Raw genomic sequence first — 21,216 nt, forward strand, 5'->3', positions numbered from 1 at the left:
GCACTGGTATGTACCACTAGCAATTCATAATTGTAATTTGTGTCTATCATCATACATGCACTGGTATGTACCTCTGGCAGTTCATACTTGTAATTTGTGTCTATCATCATACATGCACTGGTATGTACCTCTAGCAATTCATAATTGTAATTTGTGTCTATCATCATACATGCATTGGTATGTACCTCTAGCAATTCATAATTGTAAATTGTGTCTATCATCATACACGCACTGGTATGTACCTCTAGAAGTTCATAATAGTAATTTGTGTCTATCATCATACATGCACTGGTATGTACCTCTAGAAGTTCATAATAGTAATTTGTGTCTATCATCATACACGCACTGGTATGTACCTCTAGCAATTCATAATTGTAATTTGTTTCTATCATCATACATGCACTGGTATGTACCTCTAGAAGTTCATAATTGTGATTTGTGTCTATCATCATACACGCACTGGTATGTACCTCTAGAAGTTCATAATTGTAGTTCGTTTCTATCATCATACATGCACTGGTATGTACCTCTAGCAATTCATAATTGTAGTTCGTTTCTATCATCATACATGCCCTGGTATGTACCTCTAGCAATTCATAATTGTAGTTCGTTTTTATCATCATACATGCACTGGTATGTACCTCTAGAAGTTCATAATTGTAATTTGTGTCTATCATTATACATGCACTGGTATGTACCTCTAGCAATTCATAATTGTAGTTCGTTTCTATCATCATACATGCACTGGTATGTACCTCTAGCAGTTCATAATTGTAATTTGTGTCTATCATCATACATGCACTGGTATGTACCTCTAGCAATTCATAATTGTAATTTGTGTCTATCATCATACATGCACTGGTATGTACCTCTAGAAGTTCATAATTGTAATTTGTGTCTATCATCATACATGCACTGGTATGTACCTCTAAAAGTTCATAATAGTAATTTGTGTCTATCATCTTTAAACGAAAAGATAAACTCTTAAAAAGATCTTCTGTTAAATTGATGGGCATTTACTACATACTGTAAATTTTTTATTTGGACGCCATGGTGTTTTTTTTAACTGTTCTTGTATGATGGCGTTTAATTAGAGGTGTTCCTCAATGAAATGGTGGCGTTCAATTTTTCAACTAGCTGGAAAGTTAAATTTCTTTTAACGAACAACGAATTATAACATACCATCCATCATAACATCCTCTAACAAAATATAATTTAATGAATAACGAACGATAAAAATACAACCAACATAAAATTTTAATGCAAGAAATATGATACAAGACATATAATACAAATAACATGATGATAACCGGTAAGTAATAAAATCTTTACTGTTGGAAATTAAATAATATACAAACAATATTGAAACAGTCCTCGTCATTCTCTGGAACTTGCTCATCATTGTCAAATAGTTGAATGTCATTTTTATTGGTAATGCCAGCATTGGTCCGCGCTTGGTGGAGACATTCCGATCAAGTCTTATTCAGGCCGTTTGAACTAAAACAATGCATCTTGTTACCCTCTGAGCCGTCTAAACTCTAGAGCATTGGTCAGCCGACATAACTTGAACAACTTGATGATTAGCGTCTACGGTTCATGTGTGCTTGACTTGTCTGCCAAAGTTTATAAGTACTTACTGGTAGTGCTCTGAGGAGGTTTTACACACAACTATGTGGTAGGAGCATTTTAATTGAATGCCTAGGACTAAATGTAGTTGGTGAGTTTATTCATGTGCTTGATGCGTGATCAATGCATGTAATATTGCAAAATCGCACTGGTCTTTTAGTACAATATGCCTAGTAAAGCCTGGTTCCCAGAAACATCGCGAGCATCAATGACAGCACTGTAGGCTATCAGCGGTGAAATATACGCACCGGGTATCGCCGAGTACCGCCGGTGATTGCTGGCGGTCAACGCAAGAGTTTAGCGCTGTTCAAATTTTGCGAAGAGCCGCAAGCAAAACCTTCCCAAAATGCACTGCACAGGTTAAAGTCAGTATTATCGAAATGGCATAATGAGCAAACATTTTATATGCCACTAGCTGCATTACCCGTCTACAGAAACAGATTCACGTACAGCAAGAAGTTTATTGAGAGTTGTCTTTCATACTGTAAAACAACTCCAAATATGCAGTTTACTGAAATTGTTGCCCTGATCAAAGTGTGCATACACGTATGCAATCCTACATGTCAATAATGTTGGGGAGAACAATGGAAATCTGCAATTTGTTTTACAGTTAGATGAATGTAAAATCTAGTAAATATTCTAGATTCATGCATACGTTCATACCCATCTATATTTGCAGTCAACGATCGCGCCCTTGCACTCACCACGCAATCAATCGCCTTGCACTCGCCTCGCAATCAATTGCCTCGCCTCACAATCAATTGCCTCGCACTCGACCGCTTTGCAATCAATCGCTTCGCACTCGCCTCACCACCAATCGCCTCGCAATCAATCACCTCGCAATTTATCGCCTCGCTATCAATTGCTTAGCACTCAATCGCTATGTGTTTTACAGCTAATCTACAATGCATCAGTCTCAAACCACACAAATTGGAGTTGTCCTTTTTTGTACAGAGAACTGATAATGAAATTGAAATTGCTAGGCAAATTGAAGTTTTTTCAAACTGGCAGTATTAAAAAGTTTTGCATCTTTTAAGAAACTCTACTAGATATTTTGCTATCGCCAGCATTTATTGAATGGAGACTTCTACATGCTTAAAACACTCATCATGGCTCACCAGTTCTTTGTCTATAGCCTGTGTATTTACATGGTATATACAAACAGTGCTGCAGTAATGTGGCTGTGTTGATAAAATTTATATGTACATGTATAACAACACAGAAAGTATAATGTCGAGTCAGATACAGCATTAGCACCTTACAATAATAAAACATAAAGACAACATGATAGCCTTTTTACGAAATACAATGAGGAAAATGAATTCATGAAAATATATATATACTAAAAAAATATGTTAGAAAATGCTGCATGCAGATAATATGTAGGTATAGCAGAACATGAAGAACATAGCATGACATAACAATAGCATAATGTTAATTCAATGCAGACATGACATAACAATAACACAATGTTAATTCAACGCAACACTTGCGGATAGACAACATTTTTTTGTTTTTGTGTCGGATGTATGAACAAACAGTTTTTGGCTTATGCCTACTTTTGAGCAGGCAACGTACAGCTGGCCATGGCTAAAGCAGGGTGACAGTAAGTCAATATCAGCTGCTCTCTTTCTTCTCACCTTGGCCTATCGCAACACTCGGAGTACCCGTGCAAGTTCTGTAGTAACGGTAGTACTCGTAGCTGGAGAAAAATAAAAGTAACTTAGCTGCGGAAGGAAATGAACATGTTTACTACCACGAACAGTGGCAAATGCAACATTTTCAGGTAGTGGCAGTTAATAGACAATACAACATTAAATGAAAAGTACTTACCTTTTTGAAGTAGAATTTAGTAGATAAAGCGCAGTAGCAGTACCGTGCAAGTTATGTATTAGCTGTAAATCTGTAGCACCCATAGTTGGAAACAAAAGTAAAAGTAACTCAGCTGTGGAAGGAAATGAACATGTTTGCTATCACAAACAGTGGCAAATCCAACGTTTTTAACCCTTTCACTGTCATAGACGCATTTATGTGTTTTCTATGGTCGACCGCCATAGACACATTTTTGCGACTTGCCCAGCAACCGCATTGTAACTTAATTTTATTATTCGTTAATAACATAACCAATGATCTCTAAGACTTTTATGGTAGTGACAGTGTTGTCCAAAGATTTCTCTATAAAGTTAGCCTAAAATTTAATTTTAAATCTTTGTTTGGGAATTTCCAACTTAAAAACAACATTTTTTCTCTAAGTTTTGTAAACACTACCGAGTTGAAAAAACAAATAATTACTTATGTTGATGACATTATAGACGATTCAGATTTAGATTTTTGTGGTTACACAGATAATTAAAATAGCAATAGCAGCACTGATGGTGGTGAAAGTAATGGTTTTGTAAGAATAAGGAACATTGTAGAGGATCGTTTTAGCTTCGCAGCTTCACATCGCTTAATCAATGCACAAAGTATAGATGCAATGAGCATTTTTCATAGCAGTGTTTGTTAACATGTTGGCAAAATGAAATATATAACCAAAACGTTCTAGATGGGTTTGAAATTGAAAAAATAGTGTATACATATCATGAAGCGGTATCGGTAAAATGGCTGGCAGTAGGCCGATAGCTTAATTTGTACATGGACGCAAGTGAAGGGTTATGTAGTGGAAGTGTGGCAATTCCAAGACAATACAACATTGAATGAGAAGTACTTAACCTTTTGACGTAGAAATTTAGTAGGCGAGAACCACATTTTTTCCAGTGGCTGCAATAAAACAAACCCTCACGTGACCTTCCCAGTACATGCTGGCAGTAAATATTAATTGCATGTAATTTACTACTCATTAATTTATTTAATGAGTAGTAAGTTTTATTTAATTTGCTACTAGTATTTAGTACTAATTTAATTTTACTATTTACTCATATTAATTCAGTTCACTTCGTACGACCGAATCGAAAAAAGGAAAGACCGCTCTATAAGGTAGATTAACACACACACACCACGCACCACGCACCACGCACCACGCACCACGCACCACACACCACGCACCACACACACAAATATACACTTTTTTTTCCATTTATATACATGTAGTAGATTATTTGTGATGCAGCTTTATGTGAACAGGAGCCGCCGAGCCTAGCGTCGTAAGTGTTTTGCTGCGCAAGATTACCGCCGAGGTTTCGCAATCAATATAGGATTTAGGTTTCCAGGTTTTAGGCATTTTTGACTACTAATTAGCTGAATGTCAAAGTGGCGCTCAAATATATGTGGCCTTCAAATAAAGGATGGCGTTCTATTTTTAAACCCTTCTATGATAGGGGCTTTCAAATAGAGGTAGCCTTCAAACAAAGGTGGCGCCCAAATACAGGTTTTACGGTAAGTGGTTGGATCACATGTACTACCAGGATAATTCATGCCTTTTTGCAGAGTTCTGAAGTCCTGCTGTTCTTCCAGGTTTCTACATTCTCTAAAGTATTTAATCAATGTTAACACTAGGCTTACCACAATGTTAACACTAGGCTTACCACAATGTTAACACTAGGCTTACCACAATGTTAACACTAGGCTTACCACAATGTTAACACTAGGCTTACCACAATGTTAACACTAGGCTTACCACAATGTTAACACTAGGCTTACCACAATGTTAACACTAGGCTTACCACAATGTTAACACTAGGCTTACCATTTGTCACCCGTTATTAACTAATACGCTAAACTCCTAAGACCGTCTCCTTGACCCGACAATTGTTTGCTATTGCATAACTGTTTAAATTCTAATTACATTATTGACAGCGTGATCTTATATTTTAAAAACGACCAACTTTCAATAATGCTTGTAAATCATACATTTGGAAATTATTTGCATGCTTCTTGTTGAGCCAGCAATCACATTTTGTACTGAGCTTATCATGATAGAATTGCTTAAATAAATTATTCTACGATTTTATATTTCAGTACTTAGCTGTAATGGGCTGATAACTCCAACTTTCATACATGCTATTTTTACAGTTCATATTTGTTATGTTTTGCACCATGTGTGTGACTCTAAGGAAGTTAGATTATTAGCAATACTAAAATTCACAAGCCATGAGCTGTAATAAAGCGATACATACCATGTATGTAATATTATTATTATACAATACATATCATGCATGCAATATTATTATTATTATTGTTAGAGTTTTTCTTCACAGCCGTGTGGTGGTAGGTGACTGGTTTTGGTCTATGTTGAGTCCAGGCCTCAACAAAAGGCCATAGGATCCAACATCTTCCTCAATTTCACTAAGAGAGGACCTTCCTCAATATGTGAGCTGTTTCTAAAATGGCTGTCTTAGGAATAATATTATTATTATATACCATCTATGCAAAATTATTACTATTATACAATACGTATCATGTATGCAATATCATTATTATTATACAATACGTATCATGTATGCAATATCATTATTATTATACAATACGTATCATGTATGTAGTATTATTATACAATACCTATCTTTTTCAAAATATGTTTGAAAGCAGGATTTTTATATGCCAACCAGAGGTATTTCTGCGCGTCTACTACCCACCACCAGTTAAATGATCGTCAAAAATCATTATGGTTTTGTGGCAGCATTTGCAAACTTTCAGTCCTCTATCAAATAGCATATAAAACTCGGTAGGATATTTTCTGATGCTAGTAGGAAATGCTAAATGTATATAATAGTTTGTATATAGCAGAGTTATTGATTAAGAATTTTTGTTCCATTATTAGGCTTCCGCTCTTTTTTCAGCTGATGGCTTCACAGTTGACTGCACCTCCTCTTTTGGTATGACGATCATCATGGAAAAAAAAACCTTCTTCTTCTTGCCAGATGCTCTCACTCTAACCAATACCAGCTGCACTTCAAAATCTAACTCTACTCACATCTGGCTGTACACAGATTACAACGCCTGCTCTACACATAGAAGGGTAACAACCATCGAGTCTGCTTTCTTCCCGAAAAGATCTGCTGTGAACATAGGACACGAGACATAGAACACAGGACATAGGACACAGGACACAAGACACAGGACATAAGACATAGAATGCAGAACACAGGACACAAGACACAGGACACAAGACACAGGACACAGGACACAAGACACAGGACATATGACATAGGACGCAGAACAGAGGACACAAGACATAGGACACATGATATATGACACAGGATATAGGACACAAGACATATGACATAGGGCATGAGATATAGGACATAGGACACAAGACACAAGACACAGGACATATGACATAGGGCATAGGACACGAGACATAGAACACAGGACAGGACACAAAACACAGGACATTTGACATAGGACGCAGAACACAGGACACGAGACATAGGACACAGGCCATATGACACAGGATATAGAACATAAGACACAGGACATATGACATAGGATGCAGAACACAGGACACGAGACATAGGACGCAGAACACAGGACACGAGACATAGGACATATGACATAGGACACAGGATATAGAACATAAGACACAGGACATATGACATAGGGCATAGGTCACAGGAGATAGGACATAAGACATAGGGCATAGGACATAGGACACAAGACATATGACATAGGGCATAGGACACAAGACATAGGACACAGGACACGAGACACAGGGCATAAGACATAGGACATAGGGCATAGGACACGAGACATAGGACTCAGGACATAAGACATAGGACACAAGACATGTGACATAGGGCATAGGACACGAGACATAGGACACGAGACATAGGACATATGACAGAGGTGAGAGAACATAGCAGATAGGACGCAGGACATAGGAGATAGGACATACTGTAGAAGATAGGATATAAGACACAGGATATGGGCCAAAGGACATACGACACAGGATATGGGCCAAAGGACATATAAGACACAGGATATGGAACACAGGATATAGTACACAAAACATGGAATATAGACTATAGACTATAGAATATAAAATATAGGATATAGAATATATGATATAAGATATACATGTAGGATAGGATATAGGCAGGTAGCTGAAGTAACTGAAGCCCAAAGACTTGCGACTAAAAGTCTTCTGTCATGCTCAATTTGGTTTAGTCAGCCGCAGGCACAGCTAGAGTTTGATTGGAAACATACTACTAGTGATTGGAAATATGTATTATATTTCTTTACATACCATTAAATGAATCCTGATTTAGAGGGCAAGAAACGGAATGAACAAGCCTTAGACAGGAAAAAGTTTGATTGGCAGTAATTTTCTTTAGTTCATTTCTGATCCATATGACCGCACTTTACAGCCCACGGTCGTTTTGGTTACCGTGGTTACCGTATTTAAAGGCTCTTAAGGGATCTTGATAAGGGCTGTAGTTAACTCATTGGTTGAGATGTTTTCAAAAAAGACAACCCTCCTTATGTGATGTGGTTCCCGTGTTTGTATACTAGAAATTCTCACATCCTGGCATGTGAGAGCTTGTCACCTCTACACGTTAGGCAAATGGAGTATGTGGTTGTCACGCAGAAGAGTATAACCTGGTGGTATTAATAATAGTTGCCCTCGCAAATTGACTCATCTAGATTTGATGTTATTGCATACATCAGCAGATACTGATGACAGAGATAAAGTATTAGTAAGAGATTACAACACCTTTTTGCTGTATCTGCAATTGTTTAGATAGTTGCAGTGCCTGGCAATGGCCAAAATAAATGTGAGCGGAAATTCCCACAGCATAACATGGCAGTATCTGCACATTTTGACAAAAATTCGTAACAAACACAAAGTTTATATTCGTTGAAAACATGATAAATTTAAAATGGTTTCTGAACATACGTAGACTGTACATGTACACATATTCATTTACTGAAACAAGTGACTAGCCAGGAAGGTGTTTATATATCAATACAGTAGATGATTTGCTAGGTGGGTGTTGTACCCTTATGCATAAGTTATTTTGTTAAATTAAGGAGTTTTAGAGGTATAAAAAGCTGTTTATCTGACATGTAACATAGACAACTTCTGATGCCGTAAATTTGAGACAGATACTAAGTATAAAAAACGTGTTAATATACAGCACATTATGTAATATATATTTAGATATCTAGAATATAGTTGAGAATACATTGTAGCATAGATTACATCACTTTGAGAGAATTTTCTAGAATTTAAGATTGACCTGAACATTCAAAAAGAGCAGTTATTTTACTTCTTTATGAAACATTTGCAGGTTGAAGGAAGTGATATAATCTATTCCAATGCTGTTCTTGACTCCAAGAATTCTGTTGGAGGAATACGATTCTTTGACTCTATTAAGATTCCTTTCCAATGCAGACTATCAACAAACCATTCGATCAGCCAGGGCCTGAACCCTGGAGCTAGCGAGCTCATTATGAGAGTGTCAGAGAGCAGTCAACTTGGCCTCAGGTAGTAAATAGCTGAAACTAGACTAGCTCCAAAGCTGTATTGGTACCTTTACCTACCCAACCCCAACTCCTGTGTCATCATGGATATACCCCTATTTTCCTGTTATTAATGAAAAGGAAAAGTTACAGTAAAAACTTATTTTTATTGACTACCATTATATTTATTTTTCTATTTATTATATTTATATTTAGCTTTATGTTTAATTTTTATATAGTGTTATATAATGCAGAATAATATAGCATAGAGTTACTTGAAGTATTTAGCGATGCATGTAGATATAATTGAATACAATATATCTTTTGAGAATCTTTGTTTTAATACATGGCCATTTTAATGTATGAAGACGATCTCGGAACTACTGAACTTAGCATGTCAGGGCTCGACTGTTTGTGAGTGTGTCTGTTGATTTGATTGCCTGTGTGATTGCCTTATTCATGTTTGACTGCGCACTGCCTGATCATAGCTACTTTCAACAGTTTGAAGCTGCTGAACGGAGACAGTGACGACAGTCCTGAGCTGCCCTCATACGATGTGAAGCAAGGAGGAATTGTGTACGCTAAGTTCTATCTAAGTATTCCAGGAATAAATGTAGAACCAGAGTCTTGTGCTGCCTTATCCGCTGATAATGTTAACACTCAGAGTCTAATATTGAATGGGTGAGTGACAGTTCTACTCTGTGGTTCACAAAAACAGTAACAATGATGTGTATTACGGTTGTCATACTATACAGCTCTTTGCTATACTGGTGTCTGCTCTATGTTTATACTACCGTGGCCAAGTAGGCTATAGCACCTGACCTGCAACAACAGGTTGAGGTTCAACTCCTAAATAAGTCACTGGTGGTGACAGGAAAGGTGGTGACATCCAACCTTATATTGCTCTTTAAAATTGGGCAACCTCCAGTCGTCAAGGTTCCCTTGCTACTGGACTCAGACATACCCAGCCAAAATCACAGATCTATTGTTTGTCTAATAATATTCTTAAAAACTACCACAGTCACTGCATGCAATGAGCTAAGCAGACATACTTGATCTTGGTGAAAAGTTGCTTGCTTTTGCGCAGACTGTATGCGTAAACTGAGGATTCATGAGCACTTTGGCTATCTTACTGTCAATAAATCAGTTTATTTTCTACTATTTTATAGATAGTTTAGTATTTAGTATACTGTCTATTTGTGTAATCTATCTACTAGTATTTAGTCTATTTAGTATATACATGTATTTAGTATTTGGTAGAGTATATATTATGGGCTAGCAGGAAGTCTGCTGATTATTGCTCCAATACTGTGTTTTTGTTAAGTGTATATAACTGTTTGCCACCTCTCTTTTTGCTTTATATCCTGGAAATGAATACGTCTACAATAAAAAATGCCTAACAGTGCCACTTAGGTAAGTTTTTATCTATGGTATATAGCACACCAAAGGTTAAATACTGACTCAGAAGGAAGTTATTTTCATGAAGTCCTTTTTAGTCTTCATAGCCTGATAGATTTATTACATAATCAGCTGTGGTAAAAGATTGTGAAAGTTCGAATTGTTTTTTACGCATTACAAGGCTACTTTTGGTTCCGATAATCTGTCTGAAAAACGGTTTTTAATACTAAAAGCTGTGAGAAAAGGCAATTACAAAGTTTCGATGTCGCAATCTTGCTGCAAGCATATTTCCTGTTTTTAATAAAATAGTTCTTATACTGTTTTGTTCACCAATATTACTCAAAACCTATCTTACATATTTTACCAATATGTAAAGGAAGTTATTTATCTGGCTCTTTGTATAGATCTTCTCTTTCATTAAAGTATTAGTATGATGTCTGTCTAGTATTAGTATGATGTCTGTCTAGTATTAGTATGAAGTATGTCTAAAATTAGTATGAAGTATGTCTAGTATTAGTATGAAGTATGTCTAGTATTAGTATGAAGTATGTCTAGTATTAGTATGATGTCTGTCTAGTAATAGTATGAAGTCTGTCTAGTATTAGTATGAAGTATGTCTAGTAATAGTATGAAGTCTGTCTAGTATTAGTATGAAGTATGTCTAAAATTAGTATGAAGTATGTCTAGTATTAGTATGAAGTATGTCTAGTATTAGTATGAGGTATGTCTAGTATTAGTATGATGTCTGTCTAGCAATAGTATGAAGTCTGTCTAGTATTAGTATGAAGTATGTCTAGTATTAGTATGAAGTCTGTCTAGTATTAGTATGAAGTATGTCTAAAATTAATATGAAGTCTGTCTAGTATTAATATGAAGTATGTCCAGTATTAGTATGAAGTATGTCTAGTATTAGTATGAAGTACGTCTAGTATTAGTATGAAGTATGTCTAGTATTAGTATGAAGTCTGTCTAGTATTAGTATGAAGTATGTCTAGTATTAGTATGAAGTCTGTCTAGTATTAGTATGAAGTCTGTCTAATATTAGTATGAAGTATGTCTAGTATTAATATGAAGTATGTCTAGTATTAGTATAAAGTATGTCTAGTATTAGTATGAAGCCTGTCTAGTATTAGTATGAAGTATGTCTAGAATTAGTATGAAGTGCGTCTAGTATTAGTATGAAGTCTGTCTAGTATTAGTATGAAGTATGTTTAGTATTAGTATGAAGTGCGTCTAGTATTAGTATGAAGTATGTCTAGTATTAGTATGAAGTCTGTCTAGTATTAGTATGAAGTACGTCTAAAATTAGTGTGAAGTATGTCTAGTATTAGTATGAAGTATGTCTAGTATTAGTATGAAGTATGTCTAAAATTAATATGAAGTCTGTCTAGTATTAATATGAAGTATGTCCAGTATTAGTATGAAGTATGTCTAGTATTAGTATGAAGTACGTCTAGTATTAGTATGAAGTATGTCTAGTATTAGTATGATGTCTGTCTAGTATTAGTATGAAGTATGTCTAGTATTAGTATGAAGTATGTCTAGTATTAGTATGAAGTCTGTCTAGTATTAGTATGAAGTCTGTCTAGAATTAGTATGAAGTATGTCTAGTATTAGTATGAAGTATATCTAGTATTAGTATGAAGTATGTTTAGTATTAATATCGCATGCTAATATGTGTTACATACATGTAGATTAGTACATTAGCCTACACAGATGTGTAAGAATTATCAACATTTTATGTTAGGTAGAGATCATCATATATTTAGTAGGGCAAGGTCAGCTAGCATGCTTCTCAAAGGATCATGAGATATTTACTCAAAATGCTAAGTTATAACAAATTAACACTTTTTCGTGAGTAAAATTTCTTTAACTGCGCAGTTGTAGCATCTAGTGATGAGTCAACCCTTTACTACTAGTTACTTGAATAAATTACATGAGCCATCTTGTTTTCAGAGAATTATGTTGCTGACTGACATACTACAGATGCATGCTATGTTTTTCTCTATTGTAGACGACCAGCCACATTCCTCACTACTGTCCTCTCATCCAATCAATTCAGGTTCAGCTATCCTGTCTTTACTTTTGGTAAGAAAACAGGTCTGAAGCTGTCCTGCAACTCTCATCTGTCTGTGAACAACTCTCTTCTTAATGGTGTTAACCAAACACTTATCATAACGCCCCAAGAGATTCAGGGTGAGTGTCTCGTAAACTAAATATTATTAATTGAATCATAAAGTTCAGGGCAGGGGCCTAGAAGACTTGCTTTACCATTTTAACCTAACTTGATAATACAGTATCTTCTGTACACTATAAAACATCAAATAGCACAACTCACTACTATAAATGCTATAACACAATTAACAGTGCTATAGCACAACTAACAGTGCTATAACACAACTAACAGTGCTATAACACAAATAACAGTGCCATAACACAACTAACAGTGCTATAACACAACTAACAGTGCTATAACATGACTAACAGTGCTATAACACAACTAACAGTGCTATAACACAACTAACAGTGCTTTAAACACGTTGGTTCAACTCACTCAATAATTCCGGATTTCTGTCATTTCATTTTCTCTTTTGGCATGTAATACAAAACATCCTTTTGTTAACGTTTACCAATGTCAATAGAAAGTTACACATACATATAACAATTACTGATACATGTACCAATAACATTTGAGGGATGTAGATACATCACATGTAAATGATTGATATCAAACAAATGCAAAAATAATTTGTTATTCATGTAATCAGATTGTAAAAAACTTGGGGTTCCAACTTACCTAGAAGATTATTTGAAAAATTACAGAAGTTTTCTTCACATGTCTGTTAAAAGTAAGACATTTTATGTCTATACATAAATAGTTGTTTCTATGGAACCTTGTTGTGGTCATTCAAAAGCAAACCTCAAGCTAAATCAGCCTGCACTGAAAAGTAAATAATATGGAATCGAGATTATTTGTTGGGTATCAATTATTTGGACCAACGCAGATGCATTGGTTTTTTTTCTCATGACATAGACCAACTTGTTCATTTAACACGACGCATCGACGTATTGCCAACATGAGCCGCTATTTTCTTCATCGCCTGTTGTTATCTTTTAACTGTAGAGCACTTTTTTCAAAATCTATTAATTATAGCTAATTCTCTCTCTCTCTGTTATATGATAGGGTCAAGTTTGCTCTAAAACTTCAGATCATGACGTTTCAGTGAATACTGGGATTAGTCCTAAATTAATATACTGTATGTCATGACTTCTCTTTACTTGTAACTCCAAACCACTCACCAAAGTATTCACTTTTTACGGAGTCAGGCCGATGACCACCTATTCGTAGGCATGATGTTTTCAAACAGAACTGATGCAAGCTACAAACAACTCTTCATTTTTGGCAGAGGCGTTACAGCAGACATCAAACTCGGTAGGTCAGCCAGTTCGGAGAGTGATCGTCACTACGCAGGGAGTGCAACTTCGATGTGAAGAAAACTCAATGAAACTGATACTTGATCCATCAGTGACTGTTGGACTGAACCTTGAGGATCTGCAGCCTCTGAGAGAGAACTGCTTCGGATACTATTCAACAGTGCAAAATGGAAGCTTTGTGTACTCAATACCTTTGGTAGATTGTGGGGCAGAAGTTGAGGTAAGAGCTTAATCTAGAAACATTAGGAGTACTCAATAGCGGTTCACCAGCAGGTGCCATATCAAGTAATGCTCTGCAGTTTTTAATTAGATTTAGGCTTGAAGGTGAAAGAAGAGGATTCTGCGTATTTGGGTAAACTCTTTGCTTTATTTCAGCCTTTACAGAATTTTATAGTAGCCAACGTTATTATACTGGCTAACTAAAAAGCTTAATACATAATTACATGTGGTTTCACTTTAATGACTTAATCATCATTACATGTGGTTTCATTTTAAAGACTTAATACATCAATAAATGTGGTTTCATTTTAAAGAATTGTGTTTAAAAATAAGCCTAGGAGTTACCACACAAGTTAATCCTATTATAAAAATAGTTATGACTGCATTTTTATTGCACCTAATATTCAGAATTGTAGTCTATTGTATGCAGCTATTTATCAATACAAGAAATATTATATTACTGTCACATTGAGTTGTATTTATTTTGTGGCTGTTTAGTAGTCATTGCACAATGTACAAATATGATTGGTTTGCTTTTAAGACTGAAGCACACTGCACAGAAAATGTGATGTTTTGCGAAACATTAGTACAAGCATCAAACTTGAAAAGGGCGCTTCGCACAACGTGCTAAAAGTGTCAAACATGTGCGTAGTATTTCATCATTTTCTTTTGTGTAAATCAAATTTTATTGTGGTGTTTAAAAGATAAATTGTATATTTTGCAGAAAATGTTTTTAACAACTTTATTCTCAAAATATTTGTTATTCTGTATGTCATAATATTACTGTAGAGTAACCAAGTTTTTATTCGAAATTGCATTGCTTTCAATCAAGAAGTTTTAGGTTTCACTTTTGCACATACTCTCTGATGATCGGATAGCCAATCATGACACAGCATCAGGTGTACATATCAAGCACTAATCTTTTGATATTTCTAAATTGTATTTTATTGACTTTTTACTGAAGCTGTAAACTTACTGAAATAATAATTCACTTATTTCATGAAATCTCTAATAATACTTATAAATATCAACCGTTAAGCATTCTGATAAGAATTAACAATTAATCAATCTTTTAAGCTGTACGTATTATCAAAGTCACGTCCTATATAAAAGACAATATTTGCAAGTAAAAACAATAGTCTTCTGGTCAGAAAAACGTAGCAACTAACCAGATGTGTTGTAACAACTAAACTGGTGTGTTTTAACAACTGACCAGATGTGTTGTAACAACTAAACTGGCTTGTTGTAACAACTGACCAGATATGTTGTAACAACTAAACAGATGTGTTGTAACAACTAAGCAGATGTGTTGTAACAACTAAACGGATGTGTTGTAACAACTGAATTGGTGTGTTGTAACAACTAAACTGGTGTGTTGTAACAACTAAACTGGTGTGTTGTAACAACTAAACAAGTGTGTTGCAACAACTAAACAGATGTGTTGTAACAACTAAACAGATGTGTTGTAACCACTAAACAGATGTGTTGTAACAACTAAACAGATGTGTTGTAACCACTAAACGGATGTGTTGTAACAACTAAACAGATGTATTGTAACAACTAAACAGATCTGTTGTAACCACTAAACAGATGTGTTGTAACAACTAAACAGATGTGTTGTAACAACTGAACTGGTGTGTTGTAACAACTAAACTCGTGTGTTGTAACAACTAAATAGGTGTGTTGTAACAACTAAACAGATGTGTTGTAACAACTGAACTGGCGTGTTGTAACAACTAAACTGGTGTGTTGTAACAACTAAACAGATGTGTTGTAACAACTAAACTGGTGTGTTGTAACAACTGAACTGGTGTGTTGTAACAACTAAACTGGTGTGTTGTAACAACTAAACTGGTGTGTTGTAACAACTAAACTCGTGTGTTGTAACAACTAAATAGGTGTGTTGTAACAATTAAAGACTGCTGTACATATTATAATAATAGTGTCTGTTATTGAGATGCAAATGTTGGTAGTCAAATGTTTGAGTGATTACACATAGGTTAGTCTGTTAGGATGAACTGTATAAATTACTGTACATGGTACTAACTAAAATCTCTCTCCACCTAGACATATCATTGAATAAATACACACAAATATAACTTATATAAATAGAATACAAATAAATACAAGAAGAATAAAGCAAGAAAAGTCAACATCCAACAACATGGAATGATTTTGGATAGTGCTAGTTTTTGACCAGTGCTCTTAGAGGTGCGTTTGGTCACAAAGACAGAAACGATAATTTTCTATAGTCATAATTCAAGATCTGAAAACAGTGTCTTAACAGACCTAGCGAGATAATCTGAGCTGAACATGATACAGCAACAATTTATCTGGCCAACCTACATGTATGTTGAAACTCTGCTTGAGGAGATCATTCCTATTTATCATTCCGGTCAACTTTAATCTAGCTCGGAGGTGTAGATATATGTCTACCCTGGGCCCCTTTTCTATCTAATGCCTGTCTCAATTGTTCTTTGTAGACTGGTTTAATCCCTTCACTCTCTGTCTTTTTGTGTTTGTCTCTGCAAGTTATCAACCACTTATCTTTAGGACTCTACACTACTTTTATCATCCTCCCGTACACTTGTACACTCGTACATTAAGAGAGATGTTGGAGGTTACAGGTTCACTTCAAGGTTGTAAAATAGTAGGCGAACCATCTCAGCTTTTGTTAGAAGTTGCTTTTAAAATATATAAAGCGACAAAATCTTTCACAAAACTTGAGTTTCCCTTTATCACACTATGATTGGAGCAGAGGCTAGCTAGCATCGAACTAGCTTAAAGGTTCATTGGAAAGCTTCTCATTTTAGTAAGATATAGAACAAATTTCTCTATTTTAAGCTAAACTGCATTATGTGTGAATGTCTTGCCCATAACCTTCAAAAAAACAATCACTCAAGGTATCAATCCTATTTTGAAGTTGGGAGTTATCTTATAGTACTTAGGACAACTCCAAATTAAACTGATTGGTTCTTCCTTAAAGGTTAACTTGCAACAAAGTTCACATTACAGTTATTTGGTATCAAAAGATTCACCATGTCTTACTCTGCTGTGTTGTAGGTACAAAATATGTTGAAATGTGATTACAAGCTCTTAAAAGCTCAAAAACGAACAGTTAATTGCAGCCATCACGAAACTGCCGTAGATTAGAATCTCTTTCCAAAACGGCTCAAATGGGACATAGTTGAACAAGATGGCTTCTGTTTACACTTTCATGCAACCTCATTCGTCGAAATATTTTCACAAATATACTTCACGCATTCAATAAAACCATGTCTATTGTTCTTACGCATCTGTTTCATCATCATTGTAATGCTGTCATTTTGAGCACTGATATCTCAAAACCCACCGTAAAAATTCGTTTAATTTTTTAATCTTAGCTCGAAGGAGTGCATATCATCTTCTGATAAACATGGCAAGCCTGTTGGCCACCTGTGATAGTAGAAAAATGCTGCAGAAATCACTCATGCTGTTTGGCAAGAAGTATGGGTCACATGATCAGATTACGACTAGACTATTAGACCAAGCCGAAACAAAACTGTAAACTAGCAAGCATTTATATTTGGTACGGGCTTTTCAGTAAAACCTGAAGTGTTTGTCATAAATTAATGCTATGAGAAGTTTTATATTGAGCCTTTTATTGGCATTTCAATTCATGGGAAAACATCACATGTCAAAGCAATAACTAAATGGATTGACTACGTCAGAGAAATAAACTGATTCCAATCTACGGCGTTTTTGTGATGGCGGCGATTAACTGTTCGTTTTTGAGCTTTTAAGAGCTTGTAATCACATTTCCACATATTTTGCATCTACAAAACAGCAGAGTAAGTCATGGTGAATCTTTTGATACCAAATAACTGTAATGTGAATTTTGTTGCAAGTCAATCTTTAAAGCAAGGCGCATACATTTTAATTTTGATTATTTTGTCAAAGAATTTAATGCTTTCAGGTATGTCGCTTCTTAGAGTGAAATGAAAAACTTGCAATGACATTATCTTGTTCTTTGCAGTCACGGAATGCATTACCCAGTTCAAAGTTAAGTTTATAGTGGGTTTTTAATGGAGTATTGTATACATATGTAGGTAGTAATAGCTGTGGCTTGAGTCAATTTTCAAAGTTTACACGTTTTTTAGACCCAAGGAAATGAGGTGACATTTACGAACTCGCTAGTATATGCCAGCAACATGGTGTCAAAGGTGAAATACTTCACAGATGTCATCTTGACACACAGCTGCAGTTACTCTCTTACTGATTACTCCAACAGTCGTAGTTACACGGTACGTCCGAGCAACTTCGCATTCGGAGCTGAGAATAAGCAGAAAGCAAACTTTGACATCAGGTGAGTGTGATACTTTCTGTCAGCAATAATGTGTATGAAAGCTCTTTAACATTTCTGGCCAATGAGGAACCTTTCTGATAGGCTATCATAGACCTATTAACTATACTAATATAGTATAGTATATAATATATAGTAAACACTGAGTATATATAATAAGTATCGTATATAATAGTATAGTTAATAGGTCTATGTAGGCTATATTTGAAGCATGACAGTAGTTAGTGCAAAATGTTCCAAAACCTTGAAATAATCTTGCCGTTGGTTTTACCTCATTAAAATACACTTTTTAGAGCAAAGATGGCTTTGAGCTGACAATAATAATAATAATCATAATAATAATAATGCTCTCTGACTATAAAACTGTTCAAAACCTGGTTACTAGCATTGTTTCATTTTTGCAAAAAAGTAGAACTTTTTTAGACAAATATTTTTGCATTCCATATGTGCCCTTGCATTCCATATGTGCCCTTGCATTCCATATGTGCCCTTGCATTCTATATGTGCCCTTGCATTCCATGTGCCCTCGCATTCCATATGTGCCCTTGCATTCCATATGTGCCCTCGCATTCAATATGTGCCCTTGCATTCCATATGTGCCCTTGCATTCTATATGTGCCCTTGAATTTCATATGTGCCCTTGCATTCTATATGTGCCCTTGCATTCCATATGTGCCCTTGCATTCTATATGTGCCCTTGCATTTCATATGTGCCCTTGCATTCTATATGTGCCCTTGCATTCCATATGTGCCCTTGCATTCCATATGTGCCCTTGCAATCCATATGTGCCCTTGCATTCCATGTGCCCTTGCATTCCACATGTGCCCTTGCATTCCATATGTTCCCTCGCATTCCATGTGCCCTTGCTCATATTAAGGTCAGCAAGGTTTTCAAGTAAATGTTTTTTTATTCTTAACTGACATAAGCTTTTGGTCGCAGCAAGTGAGTTGCTGTTAAATCAATTGCTGCTACTAACTTTGGAAGCAGGTACAGTAGACTCCCTGAGAGTAGACGCCCTAAAAGCGTAAATAGTCCATTCCAAGAACGTTTACATTATAAAGATTTTATGTTACATGAACAGTAAAATGCATGTAAATTGCCAAATCTGTTTCAAGATTTCCCAAACTCACCTCTTTGGCCTTTCAAAAGGAAAAAAGCTAGACTTAACATTTAGATTGAATCACTGAACAGTAACTGTGGTATTATTGGCATGTATCGACAACTTCTTTTTTTCCTCATCAACTTTCACTTCGTTTACGGTTGATGGTAGTTTTGCGTTAAGTTAATAGAATGAACTCCTTAAATGTTAATTCAAATTGATTTTTTTAGTTTTTCCTAGACAACAAAATCTATGGTAGTTAAAAAAAAATTAAAAACAGTTGTATGTGCCTAAAACAAAGTAGAAAAGAAAAAAACATTTACTAATGTAAGAGCGGCGTCTGTCTGTCAGTCTATTTTTCTGACACCAGAACTAGAGGTTAGGATAAGAGATTGATTTCAATGAGACAGCAACTCGTGACTATACTGTCAGGGTATGACAGTATAATAGAGCCGGCATAATAGAGATACCCCTATATGTCATACTTTTCTCTCAAATGCAGCAATAGAGAAAACAATGTTTTCAATAAGAAATTAAATTTTTTTATAATACATATAGGAGTGTCTACTGTATAATACATATAGGAGTGACTACTGTATAATACATATGGGAGTGTCTACTGTTTAATATATATATGAGCACCTACTATATAATACATATAGGAGCGTTTACTATATAATACATATAGGAGTGTCTACTGTATAATACATATGGGAGTGTCTACTGTATAATACATATAGGAATGTCTACTGTATAATACATATAGGAGCATCTATTCTATAATACATATAGGAGTGTCTACTGTATAATATATATGGGAGCGTCTACTGTATAATACATATGGGAGCGTCTACTATATAATACATAGAGGAGTGTCTACTGTATAATACATATAGGAGCGTCTACTGTATAATACATATAGGAGTGTCTACTGTATAATACATATAGGAATGTCTACTGTATAATACATATAGGAGTGTCTGCTGTATAATACATATAGGAGTGTCTACTATATAATACATATAGGAGTGTCTGCTGTATAATACATATAGGTGTGTCTACTGTATAATACATATAGGAGTGTCTACTGTATAATATATATGGGAGCGTCTACTGTATAATACATATAGGAGTGTCTGCTGTATAATACATAGAGGAGTGTCTACTGTATAATACATATAGGAGTGTCTACTGTATAATACATATAGGAGTGTCTGCTGTATAATACATATAGGAGTGTCTACTGTATAATACATATAGGAGCATCTATTCTATAATACATATAGGAGTGTCTACTGTATAATACATAGAGGAGTGTCTACTGTATAATACATATAGGAGCGTCTACTGTATAATACATATAAGAGTGTCTACTGTATAATATATATAGGAGTGTCTACTGTATAATATATATGGGAGTGTCTACTGTATAATACATATAGGAGCGTCTATTCTATAATACATATAGGAGTGTCTACTGTATAATACATATAGGAGTGTCTGCTGTATAATACATATAGGAGCGTCTACTGTATAATACATATAGGAGTGTCTACTGTATAATACATATAGGAGTGTCTGCTGTATAATACATATAGGAGTGTCTACTGTATAATACATATAGGAGCATCTATTCTATAATACATATAGGAGTGTCTACTGTATAATACATAGAGGAGTGTCTACTGTATAATA

General features: G+C 35.2%; 1 protein-coding gene across 1 annotated transcript in view; it reads left to right on the top strand.

The window, feature by feature from the left end:
• Positions 1 to 21,216, top strand: part of LOC137393238 (oncoprotein-induced transcript 3 protein-like) — a 51,309-nt gene that overhangs the window by 16,904 nt on the left and 13,189 nt on the right. The window contains exons 7-12 of the mRNA XM_068079694.1: positions 6,405 to 6,583; positions 8,856 to 9,052; positions 9,529 to 9,708; positions 12,440 to 12,621; positions 13,833 to 14,080; positions 18,219 to 18,424. Of these exons, the coding sequence (XP_067935795.1) occupies positions 6,405 to 6,583; positions 8,856 to 9,052; positions 9,529 to 9,708; positions 12,440 to 12,621; positions 13,833 to 14,080; positions 18,219 to 18,424 (1,192 nt within the window). The remainder of the gene's footprint in view (positions 1 to 6,404; positions 6,584 to 8,855; positions 9,053 to 9,528; positions 9,709 to 12,439; positions 12,622 to 13,832; positions 14,081 to 18,218; positions 18,425 to 21,216) is intronic.

The sequence above is a fragment of the Watersipora subatra genome, chromosome 4 (genome assembly GCF_963576615.1).
Source record: "Watersipora subatra chromosome 4, tzWatSuba1.1, whole genome shotgun sequence".
Lineage (NCBI taxonomy): Eukaryota > Metazoa > Bryozoa > Gymnolaemata > Cheilostomatida > Watersiporidae > Watersipora > Watersipora subatra.